This window comes from Pan troglodytes, chromosome 9 (genome assembly GCF_028858775.2).
Source record: "Pan troglodytes isolate AG18354 chromosome 9, NHGRI_mPanTro3-v2.0_pri, whole genome shotgun sequence".
NCBI classification, from domain to species: domain Eukaryota; kingdom Metazoa; phylum Chordata; class Mammalia; order Primates; family Hominidae; genus Pan; species Pan troglodytes.
Genome location: NC_072407.2, coordinates 20,867,636 through 20,883,156, shown reverse-complemented (window position 1 = coordinate 20,883,156; position 15,521 = coordinate 20,867,636). Strand labels below are relative to the sequence as shown.

Sequence of the window (15,521 nt, the reverse complement as noted above, 5' to 3'; positions counted from 1 at the left end):
TCCATGCTAACTAGTGAATCCAATCACATCTCCTGGCCCTTCTCTTTTATTCTGTGCCATCTGCCATCTAATTGGGCTTTCAGTCCCAGATCCGGTCTGTGGCCTCTGTGGCTGACTGGGCCAGCACCTTGGTTTGCCTGGCATAGAAAGGGGCCAAGCTCTTGGCAGAGTCTGGGAATGCAGGAGACTTTAAAGAAATAGGAGATGTGGTCAGGTCCCAAGAGAGCTCACGCCTCCAGGGCCAGGCCAGCCTTGGCTGGAGAACACAATGAGGCTGGTCCCAGTGCAGGGAAGCCATAGCAGAGTGGACCTCGGAATGGGGCCCTCCAGATTTTTGCCAACAAAGGCTTGGAGGAGACTCACCTGGGCATTGTGTGTGCCTGGACCTCTGATGAGGTCAGTGCACAGTGCTGGGTAAAACACGAGTTCTGCTACCCTGGTCCTCACCATCTACCTGCTTCCAGCCATAGTCCAGGGCCCAGAGCTGGACCCAGGATATGGCCCAGCACCCAGCCAGAGAGTCACTGTGGATTTCAGCATCTTGAGATCTCCTTCCCAATCCCAGATCCAAGAGGTGGACTGGAGCTCTAGCCCTAAAACAGGAGAGGGAAAATTCCAAAACAAACAGCAGGAATGTCTGGGGCAGATGGCTGCCAACATAGGGCAGAATGCTGCCAGCTGGGACAGGGAGTAGGGGAAAAAGGCACTGGCATAGGAGCTGGGACACCCAGATTCCGGGACTGATTCTCTCACTGTGTCCTCAGGCAAGTCCGTCCCTTCCCTGAGCCTCCTCATTTTCCCTTTTGTAGATGGTCACAGAGGCTCCTCCTCAGCTTGGTCATCTGTGGCTCTCAGGCAGGGCTTTCTCAGCTTGGGTGAGCATCAGGATCACCAGGAGAGGTCCTCTCTCCTAGGAATATATGTGTGTTTGCCAGTTTTACCATTTGTTTTATTACTTACTTGTTTTTAACACTTATAAGATGGGCGTGGTGCTGCTTGCCTGTCGTCCCAGCTACTGGGAAGGCTAAGGCAGGAGGATCATTTGAGCCCAGGAGTTTGAGGCTGCAGTGACCTGTGATTACACAACTGCACTCCAGCCTGGGCAATACAGCAAGACCCTGTCTCAAAACAAAATGAAACCCATTTATATTTGTGAAACAATAATATCCATCCTGAAAATGACATAAAACAGGATTATATAATTTAACAAATAACAATAAAGAGACCACCTGTTTTATACCAACAGCTAGACTAAGAAATAGAACACTGCTAGCAACCAGAAGCCTGTGGGTTCTTTCCCAGGCCAAGCTGCTTCCTGTCTGCCAGAAGTAACCACAATCTTGACTTTTTGGATAATAATCCCCTTGCCTTTTTTTTTTTTTTTTTAATTTTAGTACCTGTGTTGACTCCTAAACACTGTGATTATGCTGGTATATAATTCTATATACTATTTTGTGTCTTGCATCTTTTCTTCAACATTATGTTTGTGAGATTTATATACATTGTTGCATGTGGCTATAGTTCTTTTATTTTTATTTGACTTATTTTCTTGAGTTTAATGTCTTTTTAAAAATAAATTAGATAATATTCTCAAAGGATACAAAAGCAAAAGATATAAAAAAGTACATAATAACATGTCTCCTTCCCACCCTCTGCCTCCAGACATTCCATTCAATCAAAGGCAATCAATGTTTTATGTTTATCTTTCTGGGGAGCTTTTTAGAAATTGGTGATTCAGATATCTTGTCAGGATTGGAAACTGTGGATCCTCAGAGAACCAGTGCGTATCTTAGGCAGATGGCTTAACTTTCACACATCAGTGAAGATTGTTGATAAACCTTTGCTTTGGAGTGCTCTTTCCTGAACTTTCCAAGAGCTTGGAGTGCCCTTTCCTGAACTCTGCAAAATTCTTAAAAACAAAACCAAATTAGACCGAGAAAGAGGGAATTTAGGAGGTGGAAGGCATGATGGTCGTTAGTCCTGCGAGTGGGTGTTCATGGCAACCAGGGGCCGGTCTGTTGATATGTAGAGGAACCACAGCCCTCACAGAACACTGTGGACAGGGAGTTTCAAGGAAAATGTTGCATTCATCACATTCTAGGGAATGAACTGCATGGTAGGCAGTGAGTCACTCATCCTGACCGCCTGTTCTGTCTGAGTCGGGAAGGAGGAAATATTTTGTAACCATACACATTTCTGATAGAAAGGCCAGGAGGATGTAGACTCTGTCCTTGTTCAGGTCCCCACCTTGCTGAAGGCGCCAGAGCTCATGTAGGGCCAATGAGCCGGCTCAGGCTGAGCACTGCTGAGTGGGTAGATGTTACTCTCCAGGTAGGTGGTGCTGTCATAAGCATGGAAGTCAGGGCAGGGTTAGCAGCCTGCCTGCGATGTGCACTCCAGATGAGCGGAGGGAGCAGTTCAGCACAGCACCGAGGGCATGGACCCGGGAGACCTGAGTCCTGGGTTTCAGGACACAGTTATACAGGTAACACTTGGAGGAATAGAAACTGTATACCTCTGAGGGGATAGAGGAGCAGAGCATGTCCCTTCTTCACTGCTCCCCGCCAGGGGAAGTGTGAGTGCTCCTTGGCTGAGGCAGTCATGTTCTGTGGCTCTGATGTGGCCTGTTCCTACCCTTTAAACCTCCACTGTGGCAGTACCTAGCAGTCCTCCCTCCAGCTCCGTCTCGCTGACCACTGGTCTGGTTCTCTTTCTCAGCAGGAAGATGAAGCACCTCCCAGGCCCCCACTCCCCGAACTCTACAGCCCAGAGGACCAGCCCCCGGCTGTGCCGCCTCTGCCAAGAGAGGCCACCATCATCCGGCACACATCTGTGCGGGGCCTCAAGCGGCAGTCAGACGAGAGGAAGCGAGACCGGGAGCTGGGGCAGTGTGTGAATGGGGATTCCAGGGTGAGCGGGGGACCCTGGGGCTGCCACTCTGCATGTGGGGAGAGGTAAAGGGGTGTGACACTGGCAGGTCACATCACCTGGGACTCTGCCCACAGGTGGAGCTGCGGTCGTATGTCAGTGAGCCTGAGCTGGCGACCCTCAGCGGGGACATGGCCCAGCCCTCCCTGGGACTTGTGGGCCCTGAGAGCAGGTACCAGACGCTGCCAGGCAGAGGTAAGGCAGGGCCCTCCCTGGAGTTTCTCTGGGAATCCCACCACACTGCTTCCAGCCTTCAGCTGGTGCCTCGTACCCTTCTGCCTGCAGCTCTAGGCCTAGGAGTGAGCAGCAGCTGTCAGGGGGGTCTGGGATGCCAAGAGGGAGGACCTGGCCTGTCTTCCTCTGGCCCACATCCTGATTCTCTTCCTCTTTTGTTACATCTGTCCCCAGGAACAATGATAATAGCAGTTACTAGAAAGCCTGGCACTGTTTAAGCACTTTATATAGACATGATATTCACAACAATCCTATGAGGAAAGTACTGTCATCCCCATTTTAGAGACACAGAAACTAAGGCCCAGAGAAATTAAATAACTTGCCAATTAGCTGGTCATTGGTGGAACCGGAAGACAATCCCAGTGCTCTGGCTCCAGAGTCACTGCACCCTGTAGGCCGGAGTGCTGGGTGGCTGCCACCAGCTTGGCCATCTCAGACCTTCCAGAGTGCCACTCTAAGACTCAGTGAGCCCTTTCCTTAAATGCTTTCTTGCCAGTTGAGTGTCCTTCTCACTGTCCTCCTCACCCCAAGTTGGGTTGTGCAGGGTGCCTAAGAATGGATCAGGGGGTGAAAGGCATTCCTGCCCCTCCAGCCTTTCTACCTGCCAGGCAGCCCAGTCATCTGCATGTAAGGGAAGCCTGGGGTGGTCCACAGATCTGCAGGGACACTGCCCCCCATCAGGGACAAAGGTCACCCCCGGGCTGGCCCCCATCCTCTATTGGGGACCTTGCTCCTCTATGCCCTGGGGAGGAAGAAGAGAAATAAGGGTGGGTCATTGACTGGGTGCTCTTGGTCCTCCTGCAAGAATGTGTGATGAGGGAGAAGCAGGGACCCATCCACCCCAGCACAAACATGCTTGCACTTCTCTTTCCTCACTAAGGGCTCTCAGGGTCCACGTCAAGGCTCCAGCAGTCGTCCACCATTGCTCCCTACGTCACACTCCGGAGGGGTCTCAATGCCGAAAGCAGCAAGGCGACCTTCCCTGTGAGTGGCCTTGAGCTGTCGAGGACCTCCCTGCTCCTTCACATGGGGAGAGAGGGTCTCCCAGGAGGACAGTAACTGGCCATCCCTTCAGCCCTGGGGATGGCCTCTGGGGTGGCCTCAGCCCCTCCTGAGCTCCCTGTCACCCACTGTCCACCAAGGAGGGCATCCTGCCTTTCTCTCTGGCCTGTCAGGGTGGCAGGAGGGAGCTCAAGAAGCCTGCACCCTGGGTTCTGGCCTCACTGGACAGGCCTGAGCCTAAGTGTCTGCATCTGCAGAATGGGTGCTACTCAGAAAGCTCCTGAGGGTTGGGGGCATCGTGTTGCTTAGAGGAGATAGTTCTCTAAGGCCAAGAGGAGCCCAACTAGAGTGTGCATGTGTGTGAGAGAGAGACAACGGGAATGCAGCCAGCAGGGTGGCCGTCCTCTGCGTGCCCAGCCCAGCTGTTCTGTGTCTCTCTTGCCTGCCTCCTCTTCCTCAGAGACCTAAGAGTGCCTTGGAGCGCCTGTACTCAGGGGATCACCAGCGAGGCAAGATGAGTGCAGAGGAGCAGCTGGAGCGCATGAAGCGACACCAGAAGGCCCTGGTCCGAGAGCGCAAGAGGACACTGGGCCAAGGGGAGAGGACGGGCCTGCCCTCATCTCGCTACCTCAGCCGGCCGCTCCCTGGAGATCTTGGCTCAGTATGTTAGGAGGGGCCAGGCAGCGGGGCAGGGACAGGGAGCCGAGTGCCCCTCAGAGTCCCCCAAACACAAGCACATCACACCTCCCAGTGAGAGAGCTGTCCATTGACCTACATGGTTCAGAGAACACCCCACGGGGCTGTTTGTCCACGACCCAGGCTGGACAAATGCCTGGTCAGAGGGTGACCTGAACCAGAGCTGGAGTGAGGATCAAACAGGCCCAGGAGCCTGAGGAAATACCCAGTCAGTCCTCCCAGCCGCGATGGAGAGGGGCCTTTGCAGGCGTTCGGAATCTCGGCTGAATTCAGGACCTGGGAATACAGGGTTCAGAGAGGAGAGGAGGAAGATGGTGACATGATTTGGTTAGAAGCACAAGCAAACTGATCAGCCTCCCAGACCTGCCAGCAGATGCTGTGTGAGGGTGATGGAGCACGGGGTCACACCCCTGCCCCAAGGGCCACTGGTCTCCCTGGGCTTGCAGTGCAGAGGCCTCAGGGTGTCTGGGATTGCTGGGGAGGCCTGTGCTGCCCCCTGGTGGCGCTTCCTGGCGCTGCGCCCTGTCCACAGTCACCTTAGGTCCCTTTGGAAACATTCCATTTGACTTTTCCCTGTTGTTTGAAATCCCATGTTTCCCTAAACCTCTAGCCTGATTGTTCTTTCCCTAATTCATTGCACAAGCTCCTTTGCTTTTAGTGTTACCGCTCATTGCCTCTCTAATCCTGCCTGATTGTGTTTACAGAAGCTTCTGATTTGCATTGAACATGCTCTAACTGGCCTGTGCTACTTATTACCGGGCTTGTAATAGCGGTTCTTGTCTCCATAGCCTGTTGAGTGTTCCCAGATGTGACTCACCTTTCTGCTGCCCTCTTCATGCAGGCCTACTGACTCATAATTCACTTGTCCCAAAAGCCACCCCACAAGCCTGAGCCAACCTGCTGCCTGACGCCACAGTCATTGGCAGAGGTCTGGGCATTATTAATTTATAAAAATCCATGCTTTACACCTGGACAGTAGACAGGGACTTAAGAGATTGCACGTTTGAATACATTCTCCCAAGACTGAGGTTGTTCGGTTTTAATTCCTATAGTCCAATCACACAATTTCTTATGGAAAACCTTTTGTGTTTCTGGTATTTAATAACTTGAAGGGATAGCAAAATATACTGTATATTCAGAGGGCCTCTCTGCAGCTGCTAGCTCAGACACCAAAGGGGTAAGGCCCAGGACATTCATATCTTTAAAAGCTGCAAACCTGGTAACCTTTAAACTTTTAAAACAAATGTCATATGGGGTAACACTGACCTTTTATAATTTGATGTCTCAAATGTAGAGATTATCTAAAAATCGTAACTTGAATACCTTGTAATTTTTCTCTTAAAAAAGAAGACTTGTGTAAGTCTCTGCATCAACGCCAATAAACATGTTGCTTAATAATAATGGATTGGCGTGGTTCTTCCCCAGGATACCTTATAGAGTCTAGTGAACTTTTCCTGTTTGTGGAAACAATCAGGCTGGGTTTAAATGAGGACTTGTCTCTATTTGGAGCATTTGTGAGCCTGTAAGGAAATGAATGTTTTCTTTGTGAATCATTAAATTGATTTTTTCATCTTTGGAACTTCAATTGCCTAATCCTTTCCAACAATAGTTGGAAACCATCACCTAAGAGTGATTACATTGATTTGGAGTCATTATTGAGAGCTTGTGCATGAATGGGTGAAATGTGCGAATATGGCTCTGGGTTTGGGGTTCTGGAGGGACTTGAGGCATCAAAGACAATCAGGACCATTTGGGGCTTTGAGGTGGATGGATGGGAGAGAGAAGATGGCCTGGGATAGATAAGCATCTGCTTTGGTTTTGCTCAGGGGAAGAGAGGCTTTGAGCCTGCTCTATTCTCAACAACCTGCTCAGCGGTCAAAGGCCTGTGAGGATGCAGGTCCTGGGTCAACAGGAAGTCACCACGGAGCTGGACAGTCATGGTTGGATCTTATCGGTTAGATTTTCCCTCTTGGGAAGCTTGTTACAAAGTTGATACTGTGAAACAGCCTTAGAAACATTCCATTTGATTTAGCATTTCAATTTTATATGATTTAGTTTTTTTTCTAATTTAAAGAAAACATCTATCTCAAATAGATGGGTCTCATACAGCAGTTTTTCTGCCTCATTGGCTCCAAGCTGCTTTTGCTTGTACCTCCCCAGCCCTACTGTAAGTGCGAGATCCCCCACCTACAAATGTTATCTTGTTGAAAATTCCCAATAGAAAGATCCTTGGTTATTCTTCTTGCTTAGCAGGGCCTTGAAGGGCGTGTTTTTCCATTAATTCTGAGCCTGGGATGTATGTCTCCTGAACCAGCTGTAGAGAGTGGAAGGGACAAATCCCTTCTCTAGAACTCTGTCCCAAGTTGTTTGGAGGTCACCCTCTCTGGGAGCCTTCTATTTCCCTGGGGACCACTGTGAGCCTGAAGTCATGAGTCTTAGACCTGTGCCCCAAGGGTGTATGTTTGAAACCTCTGGGAACCCAGATCAGAGAGCACTTAGCAGTCTGGAACAGCCCATATGAAGGGGACAGCAGCTTCATTCTCTATTGCACATACAGCTTTTCCCTAAGGGGATCACAGGTTCATCTTTCAAAGGACCCCATGGAAAAAGGTGACCAGCCGGGCTCTTTCAGCAATCAGGAAGCGACTACGTTTAACCTCTTGTTCTGTTGCCAGTGGAAGCGTGAGCAGGACTTTGACCTGCAGTTGCTGGAACGGGTCGTGCAAGGGGAAAAAAAGGACAAGGAGGAGAATGGCTGGTTGAAAGTGCAGGCCATGCCTGTCACTGAGTTGGACCTGGAGCCTCAAGACTATGACTTGGACATCAGCAGAGAGGTGAGGGCAGGCACTTCCTTCATGTCCTCCAGGAGACATGGCCTTCAAGCTCCCAGCCTGATCCACCTTCACACTGTGGGGTATCATCCTGAACAGGGACATGGCTCAGCTTCAGTGTGGCCTAGGAGGATGGATGGATAGCAGCTTAAGGCAATGAAAGGAGGCCAGATGTTTCGATGAAGGTTCAAAACTATCTCTGTAATTTAGGGCAAATTGCAATTTTAGCTTCTCTGTGCTTCAGTTTCCTCAACAGTGAAGTGGGTTGTGAAGAGGATTAAGTAACTGCACATGTTCTTGGGAGGTTTAGCGATCAAAGCCACATAGTAGGCACGTGAGCAGCAGTTGTTATTGTTAGGAAATGTTCCCTGCAACACCAGGGGTTGGCTTTTCAACTGGCTGGTGAGGCCAACTTGGGCAGTCTGACTAGGGGAAAATGGGGGGCAGGTTTGAAAATCACAGGCGAAATTTCCAGCCATGGTAGAAGCTAGGAGACAGTGCAGAGTTCTGGTCTGAATTCTTCTGGTGCCCTCTGGTGGCTCACGTGCATCATGACAGGGCAGGCCCAGGAGAGCAAGTAACTCCTGGATCTCTACCCATCAGGAAATGTCTCTACCCAAGGGGAGAGAAAGGGAACTTGGGATGACACACTCAGTGTCTTCAAGACGTAGATTGTCTCCTGTGGCCTATGTCGATGCTATTCCTAAGCTCTTCAGGGCGGCGTCTATGGCTGCTTGGTTCACCTTTGTATCCCTAGTCCCTGGCACAGGGCCTGGCACACAGTGGGTACGTGGTACATCATCTTTGCTGCATCTTTGACTGTGTTGAATGAATCACACAGTGACCCATAAATGTACCAAAAGCATTTGTACAAGGACTTGGCCTGCCTGGAAACTGCACAAGAGGAAATGTTCTCACCACATGAAGGATGGATCGAGGCGAGACCTCAATAAAACTTTCCCCCAGGTCTGTGTGATAGGAGAGTGAGTACTGAGGAGGACCTGCGTCTTCCAGAGCCTTCCTGCTGTCTTAAGAGGTGGTGCCAGGCCCATTCACAAGCTGATTTGCCAGTGGTATCTACCTGACTCAGTATGTTAGGGGTTCCTCTGGTCTTTGGGAACAAAGGAACAGTGTGTGGATAAGATAGATGCCTGTACAGTTGTTGAGTTTTGGGGTCTGCTGGGGCTCTAGGAGTTAACAAGGCTGGTCCCCTGCCCCAAGACCTTGTTCCTTTGCCATCTGAAACAGCCAAAGGTCTGTGCGTTCTCAGATTCACAAAAGAAGCCCCAACATGCTGCCTTGGCAGGGGAAGTGTGTTCTGTAGTGTCCTGATTGCCTGCCAGCCCAGGGAAAAAGTTCTTCCTTATCTCTAACCTAAATTCCTCCTGCTACAATGTAATCTGCTTCCTTCCTCTAAATCTGTCCTCATTGGAGTAACAGAGAAGAGCTTATTTCTTGCCATCTCCAACAGAGTGAAAGGGCTGCGTGTGGGTTTAAATCCATGACCTGATTTGCCCTGGGATTGGATTAAGCTTGTTTTTAGGAGCTTCAACCCACCCCATTTTAGTGTGCTTTTGTAATTCAGGGAGGAAAAAGTTCCTGGAGCATGCAAAAGCTTCCTTTAGTGTTCTTAGTCCAAGCAAGGTTTCACCAAGCCGAGTTTGCCACTAGGTCCATGGGAGATGCTGGTGAGGTGGAATTTGGGGCCATTTTCCTCTGGCCAGCAGTAGATTCAGCATAGCTGCCTCCTGTCTAGATCAGAAGAGCTTTTTTAGGGACAGAAAGCACCATCACATCCTTTCATTCACCCACCTGTCAATCATCCATTTATCCATTATCCATCCATTCAGGGAGAATTAGTTGGAGGGCTACTAAGTACTAAGTCCCTGCATTAGACAGAGGGAGACAATGGTGAATGGAAAGTGAGGGGGTGGAGGGGATCAGAGAAGGATCCTCAAAGTGAGGTTGAAAAGATGAGAGTCAAGGGAACAAAAGGAAGAGCTTCCCAGACAGAACAGAGGCCCCACTGTGGGCGGGGAACTGGAGGGACTGGTTGATCAGTGGCTGGAGAGGTCATCAGGGGTCAGATCACTTAGGGCCTTGATGGTGGCATTAAGGATGATCATTTTTTATCCTGAGAGCTTGTAGTCTAGTTATTTTGCCCTTCCCTTCCCCAAGCCTGTAGGAGGTTGGCTGGTGGAGTGGAAGGAACATGAGCTTTGGAGTCAGACTCAGGTTCAAACCTGGATTCCACAACTGACTAATTTTGTGATCTTAGCAAGTTACTTGGTCTCTGTGGACTCTGCTTGCTTCCCATGGTGGGAGGGGACAGAGGTGGGGAAAGCAAGTCCTAAACCCAGACATCTGAGCCTCTCCCTCTGCCACCCTCCTGGCCTCTCCCCAGCTGTCCAAACCAGAGAAGGTGTCAATCCCTGAGCGCTACGTGGAGCTAGATCCCGAAGAGCCACCCAGCCTTGAGGAGCTGCAGGCGCGGTACCGCAAAGCCGAGAAGATCCGCAACATCCTCGCCCGGTCAAGGTCAGCCCTCGCTTGCTCAAGTGTTGGCAGGTCACCCTGACCCCAGGTGGCGTCTCTACCATGTGGGCCCTGGGCCAGGCTGGCTGGGGTGCGTGTTTTGCCAGGTCTTCGTCTCAGGTAAGCCCTACTCATTGGAGGGGGCAGGCTGGTACATCGCCAGCAGATCAGCAAGGAAGCCTGCCTGGGTCATCTGGAAAGGCCTGCAACATTCATAGAGGCTTCTTGTCCTGGGCTGTCACCCCCAATTCTGTGTCCCAAGTGACCCTAGCAAGTGTGGAGAGTGGAGCCAAGCATGGCCGTGAAGTGGACCCAGTTGGAGATCAGCTCCAGTGATGGCCTGCCAGCATTCGGGCCTGTGCACCCTCATGCAGACCAGCGGATCAGAGCCAAGGGTGCCAGCCTTGTCCGTAGGGCACCAGAGGCATTGCCCACTCCCCTGGATGCTGGCCTGGGGTCCTCTGAAGTGACTTTACTGTCCCCTAAGCCTCAATAGCTTCAGAAATTTAATCTTGTTTGTAAGCCTCCCTTTCAGAGCTGGCTTAGCCATCTCATGTCTGAATTTAATAAGAGCCTCCATCTAGAGCCATGAACTTAAGGTCTGTGGCCTTCCCAAAGGAGGAGCAAAGCTGGGACCGTTTGGGTGTTTGGGGAAAAGCGTGTACCTTTGTCTAGGGAGAAAGTACCACAGTTTTTGTCTGATCCCCCTCAAAATGTTGAGAACCTCTAGGCCAGGGAGACCCTCCACTCCTGAGGCTGCTGCCCAGGGCAGGAGGGCCCATGGTCTGCTTCCGACCCTCCTACAGCATGTGCAACCTACAGCCGACCTCAGGCCAGGACCAGAACAGTGTGGCTGACCTGGACTTGCAGCTGCAGGAGCAGGAGCGCATCATCAACATCTCCTACGCCCTGGCCTCCGAGGCCTCCCAGCGTAGCAAGCAGGTGGCAGGTAAGGCCATGGCCCAGCCCCCAAGGCCTGGATCCTGCCCCACTGCACCTGTGGGCTTGGGCCCAGCGTGGCCTGTTCCAGAGCCAGTGGAAAACCAGGTGTCAAGGATGGTAGTTGAGGGTCAGTGGTGTGTTCCCCTGACCACTCGGCATCCTGTCCCATGAGCACAGCAGGACTTGGAAGGGAAGGTGGAGCAGGCCACACAGTGGAGGAGACCAAGGGGGCCCAGAAGCTCAGAAGTGTCTGGGGAAAAAGGTCCCAGGAGGAGTGGTGCTGCTACCCCACTTCCTCTGAGACTATGAGCTAAGAACAGGTTTTTCAAGGTGCTGAGCCAAGGGGCCAAGGTTTCTGACCTCATGAAGAAGGGGGCAGGAAAGTGGTTGATGCTTGGATTTCTTGCTGGGGCAAGGCAGAAGGGGCCCCCCCCCCGCCTTCGTCTCTAAACTAAAGCCAGTGTTCACCTCATCACAGTGTACTGTGCCAGAAAGTACAGGACTTGGAAAGTGGGACTTTGCAGTCCAATTGGAAAAAAATAACACCATGGGATGAGAACGTGTGTGTGTGTGTGTCCGTGTGTCTCAATGTGTGTCTATGTGTGTGTCTGTGTATGTGTGTCTGTGTGTGCGTGACTGTGTGTACGTGTGTGTGTCTGTGTATAAAAGGGCTGCTCTTTCTCTCAGCCAGGAAGGAGACCGCAGGCTCCTCCTTCCACTCACAGCTCACCTGCTTGTGTGTGCCTTGTGCCTTCACAATTCACCCAGTACCATTTCTCCCCCAGTGCAGAGGCCACTGTGTGTCTGGGTGGTGCTCCTGGCCAGGTGTGCTTCTTCTGGGGAGGGAACAGCCATAGAGCCTGAAGTGGTGTCATGGCCCCTACCAATTCTCCAACCCTGTCCAAAGTGTCTAGAAGTAGCCAAGGATGTGGCCGGCAGGGTCCTCAGATGCCTGGGCCTGGGGAGTCTTGTCTGGAGATCAGAGCTTTGCTGTGGCCCCAGAGGGCCATGAGAGTGACTGGCAACAAGGGGAGGGGCCATAGTCTTAGTCAAAACCTGTTTTCTGTCCCCCACAGCCTGATCCTGCACAGAGTCCTTGAAATCTCGGCTGTCCTCTGTCCCTTCGAGCACATGCTGAATGGGCTGAGAGGTGGCCGGTGTGGTGTTCTGGGATTAGGGATGCAGGAGATGGCTCATCCAGACCTCTCCTTCTCATGACCCAGGGGTTCATCTTAGCAGCTTTTGAGCTTCTCCTGGGGAGGGTTCGAGCAGGGGCGGCTCCCCCACCATACCATGCCCTCCTCTCGCCTTGCTTGCTCTAACCCTGGGGGGGTCTGCCATCCTCGGCCTCCTTATTGCCAGCAGATGAGCGCTCCCAGCCCTAACATGCTGCGGCCAGTTCCCAGGGCCTTTCTCCCTCCCTACTCAGGGATGATCTTTGCTGCGGCCTTTCCTCACTCTTGATGCCTCTCTCCATCTCAGAAACATATCCAGGAACTGCAGCCTGACCCATCTGGTTCCCCACCAGGCCCCGTGGATCTGTCCCTCACCCTCAAGCCCAGGCCCTTCGTGGTGGGCAGCAGGGCCCATGCCACCCTGGCCTGCCAAATGGGGCATCTGGTGCTGCAGGAGCTGATGAGGAGTCTAACACACCGCTTAATTCCTGTGTGCCCCATCTAGCACAGCAGCTGGCCCTCCTCCCGCCTAAAGGCCCCCTGTCTTCCAGGACGGTGCCACCTTACCCCCCTTTCACCAACGGACTCCACTACACCTTTGTCTAACACCTTCCAAGTAAGAGCCCCTGTCTGGTGTGCTTCTGCCTGCTTCCTGCACCTCCCTAGCGCTGAGCCCCTCACCTCCCTGCTGTGCTGAGGTGATTGCAGTGCCACCTGCTGATGCCTCCTTCCACTGGCAAAGCGGCCGCTGGCGGGACTGTTCTGACTGGTAGCAGGTGGGAAAGTGATGCTTTTTAGGAACTCAATCCTCAGTGGCTCTAATACGATAGGGACTGAGCAATCCACCCTGCTGCCTCCATGAAATCTCTAGAACCAGAACTGTGCCCCCATCCCCTGCTCTCCTCAGTAGGGCACCCTGATGCCCGAGAACCAGTGCAGACCACACTGCCAGCCTCGGGGGGCTGGAAAGGAAGAGTTAGATCTTGGCCTTTCAGGGCTTTGGCCAAAGAAATTGAAGAACTGTAAGATTGGGAAAAGTCCAGTTCTACAGATGAGGAAACTGAGGCCCAGTGAGGGGCTGGGGCTCACTCCAGGTCACAAAGAATTGGTGTCAGCGCAGAGACTGGGACTGCCCTTTTGGTCACTGGGCACTTTAAGAGAGAGAGAAAGGGAAGCCCAGGGCAATGTGAAATTGGCCCTCAGCCAGGCAGAAAGCTCTGGCACCAACCCTACCAAGTTCTCCCCATGTGGGCATCTAGTGATGAGAGGCAGTGTGGGATGAGGAGGGAGCCCTGGAACAGGAGGCTGGCATCTGGTCCAGTCTCAAGTGAGTTCTTGGCCTAGGCCTGTTGCTTTTGAGCCCAGCGGTTCACCTGGACAGGGGAAGGTCAGACTACCGGTCTGGGCAGTCCTTACCCTGACATCCCATCCCACTATCATTTTGCAGGGCTTTCCCCTCTCCTTCCTTTACGTATACTTGTGGTTAACATTGTTGAGTGCCTGCTGTGTGCCAGGCATTGTGCTAAGTATCTCTTTCGATCCACACAACAACCCTATGAAGATATTTCCCCCCCCCCCCCCCCCCCCCCCCCCCCCCCGTTTTAGAGATGAAAAAACAAAAGCTCAGAGGCCTTGAGGGATATGCGCAAGGAATCGCAGCTTGTTAAGTGCTGGGGTTTGAACCCCTTTGATGTGAGTTCAGAGCCTTTGTTCCCCATCACCACTCATGGGTTCATCTGGGCCGCCCCGAGCAGCTCTAGGTGTTTGGAGAAAGAAGTGAAAGGAGGGAGAGAGTATTTGTGCTGCAGGGAACGAAGCGTGATTTTTTGGCAGGTGTCCATCCTGGGTGCTCCCCGTGCCTCACAGCAGAGTCAGCAGGTCCCCGCCAGCCTAAGCATGAGAGGAAGAGGTCAGCCTCCTTGGGCCAGGCTCTGAGGAGGTGTGGAGTAGAGGCCCCGTGGTTGAGGAGCCATAGGGAAGTGCTCTAGCCACGTCCATTGTGAAGGCCACATTTGGGGGTGTGGCTTTCTGCTAGAGATCTGAGCACAGTAACAGCGCTCAGTCACAGAGAGGCAGGAGAGAGGTTCTGTTCCTCCTGGGTTTTGGTGCCCCCATGGCTGTAAGATTGGCCTATTATACTCTTTGGAGTACTGCATTTCTTCTTACCCTCACAGCATCCTTGTTAAGAAGTGGGTATGACCACCATGTTTTTTAGGTTAGAAAAACAAGGCCCACAGAGGCCAAGAGCGCTACCCACATTGAAAGAATGAAGGGCAGGGCCAGACTGCACCTTTATTAGAGTCTTTGCCCTGTCGGGATGGGGACCCAATTTAGGGGCCAGCATGTGTCTAGCAGTGGAGTAGGGATGCAGGGAGGGTGGGGCGAGAGCCCCATGTGTCCTGGAAGCTGAGGGTCCCCCGGCAGCGGCCACATTGCCAGAGCCCCCTGCTCTGCTGCTCTGCCTGTCCGCCTATCTGCCATTCTGTCATGTGTGTGCAGACGTGCCTGCTCCCTGGATGCCAGCCTCTCACTGTCTCCTGTGCTTTTTGCCAGCCCAGGCAGTGACTGACCCGTGACCCAGCATGCAAAGGAGAAGCCTGGAGCCAGGGGCCCAGTGGAACCAGCTTCCTCCAAGGAGATGACCTTTCTGCCCCCAAGGAAACCCCTTCCAGCTGAGCAGGGAATCCGGCTGGAGGAAGGAGCAGCTTACCGACTGCGGGTGTTCACCACAGGCCAGGCCCTAATATGCACCTACTAGTTAAGCTCAGACTCCTCTCTACATATGAATGGCAAAGGCACTTTTGATATACACTGTAAAATACACTGTATTTTAGAATCAGAATCTATTTTCTAATGTTCCCCTCAAGGGCTGAGTGGCAGGAAGGTTGAGGATGCAGGACTTTGCAGCTGCACGTACAGATTCAGGTACTTCTGGGTGACAGGTGTTGGGGGGGCAGGAAGGGCGGGGCAAGCCAAGGCTAGTCCAACTTCCAGTGACCTCAGGAGAAAGTGAGATTTGAAGAGGTGTTCCCAGTAGACTCCAGCAAGAGGCTGGTTGGCGTGCTGTCTGGGAGAAGAGGGGCCCTTGGCTGCAGAGATCAGCTGTCCCTGACCTGATGACCAGCTCTGTGTGAAACTCCACGAGGATCGCACGTGGAGCCCAAGTCTGTGCCTTGCC

General features: G+C 52.3%; 1 protein-coding gene across 25 annotated transcripts in view; it reads left to right on the top strand.

Annotated features, from left to right (window-relative positions):
• The window catches only part of PLEKHA7 (pleckstrin homology domain containing A7), a 245,255-nt gene extending 230,070 nt beyond the window's left edge, over positions 1-15,185 (top strand). For 8 of the 25 annotated variants that reach the window (XM_016920488.4, XM_063783857.1, XM_054661206.2 and 5 more), the window contains 9 exons: positions 2,719-2,910; positions 3,006-3,123; positions 4,043-4,146; positions 4,625-4,825; positions 7,536-7,694; positions 10,096-10,229; positions 11,033-11,175; positions 12,849-12,959; positions 14,897-15,185. In XM_016920488.4, coding sequence (XP_016775977.2) covers positions 2,719-2,910; positions 3,006-3,123; positions 4,043-4,146; positions 4,625-4,825; positions 7,536-7,694; positions 10,096-10,229; positions 11,033-11,175; positions 12,849-12,949 — 1,152 coding nt within the window. In that variant the 3' untranslated portion in view covers positions 12,950-12,959; positions 14,897-15,185. Of the gene's footprint in view, positions 1-2,718; positions 2,911-3,005; positions 3,124-4,042; positions 4,147-4,624; positions 6,262-6,686; positions 6,815-7,535; positions 7,695-10,095; positions 10,347-11,032; positions 11,176-12,848; positions 12,960-14,896 lie in introns of those variants that run through there. The other 17 variants (XM_054661213.2, XM_016920493.4, XM_054661214.2 and 14 more) reach the window with 10 other exon arrangements.
• Positions 15,186-15,521: the final 336 nt, after the last annotated feature.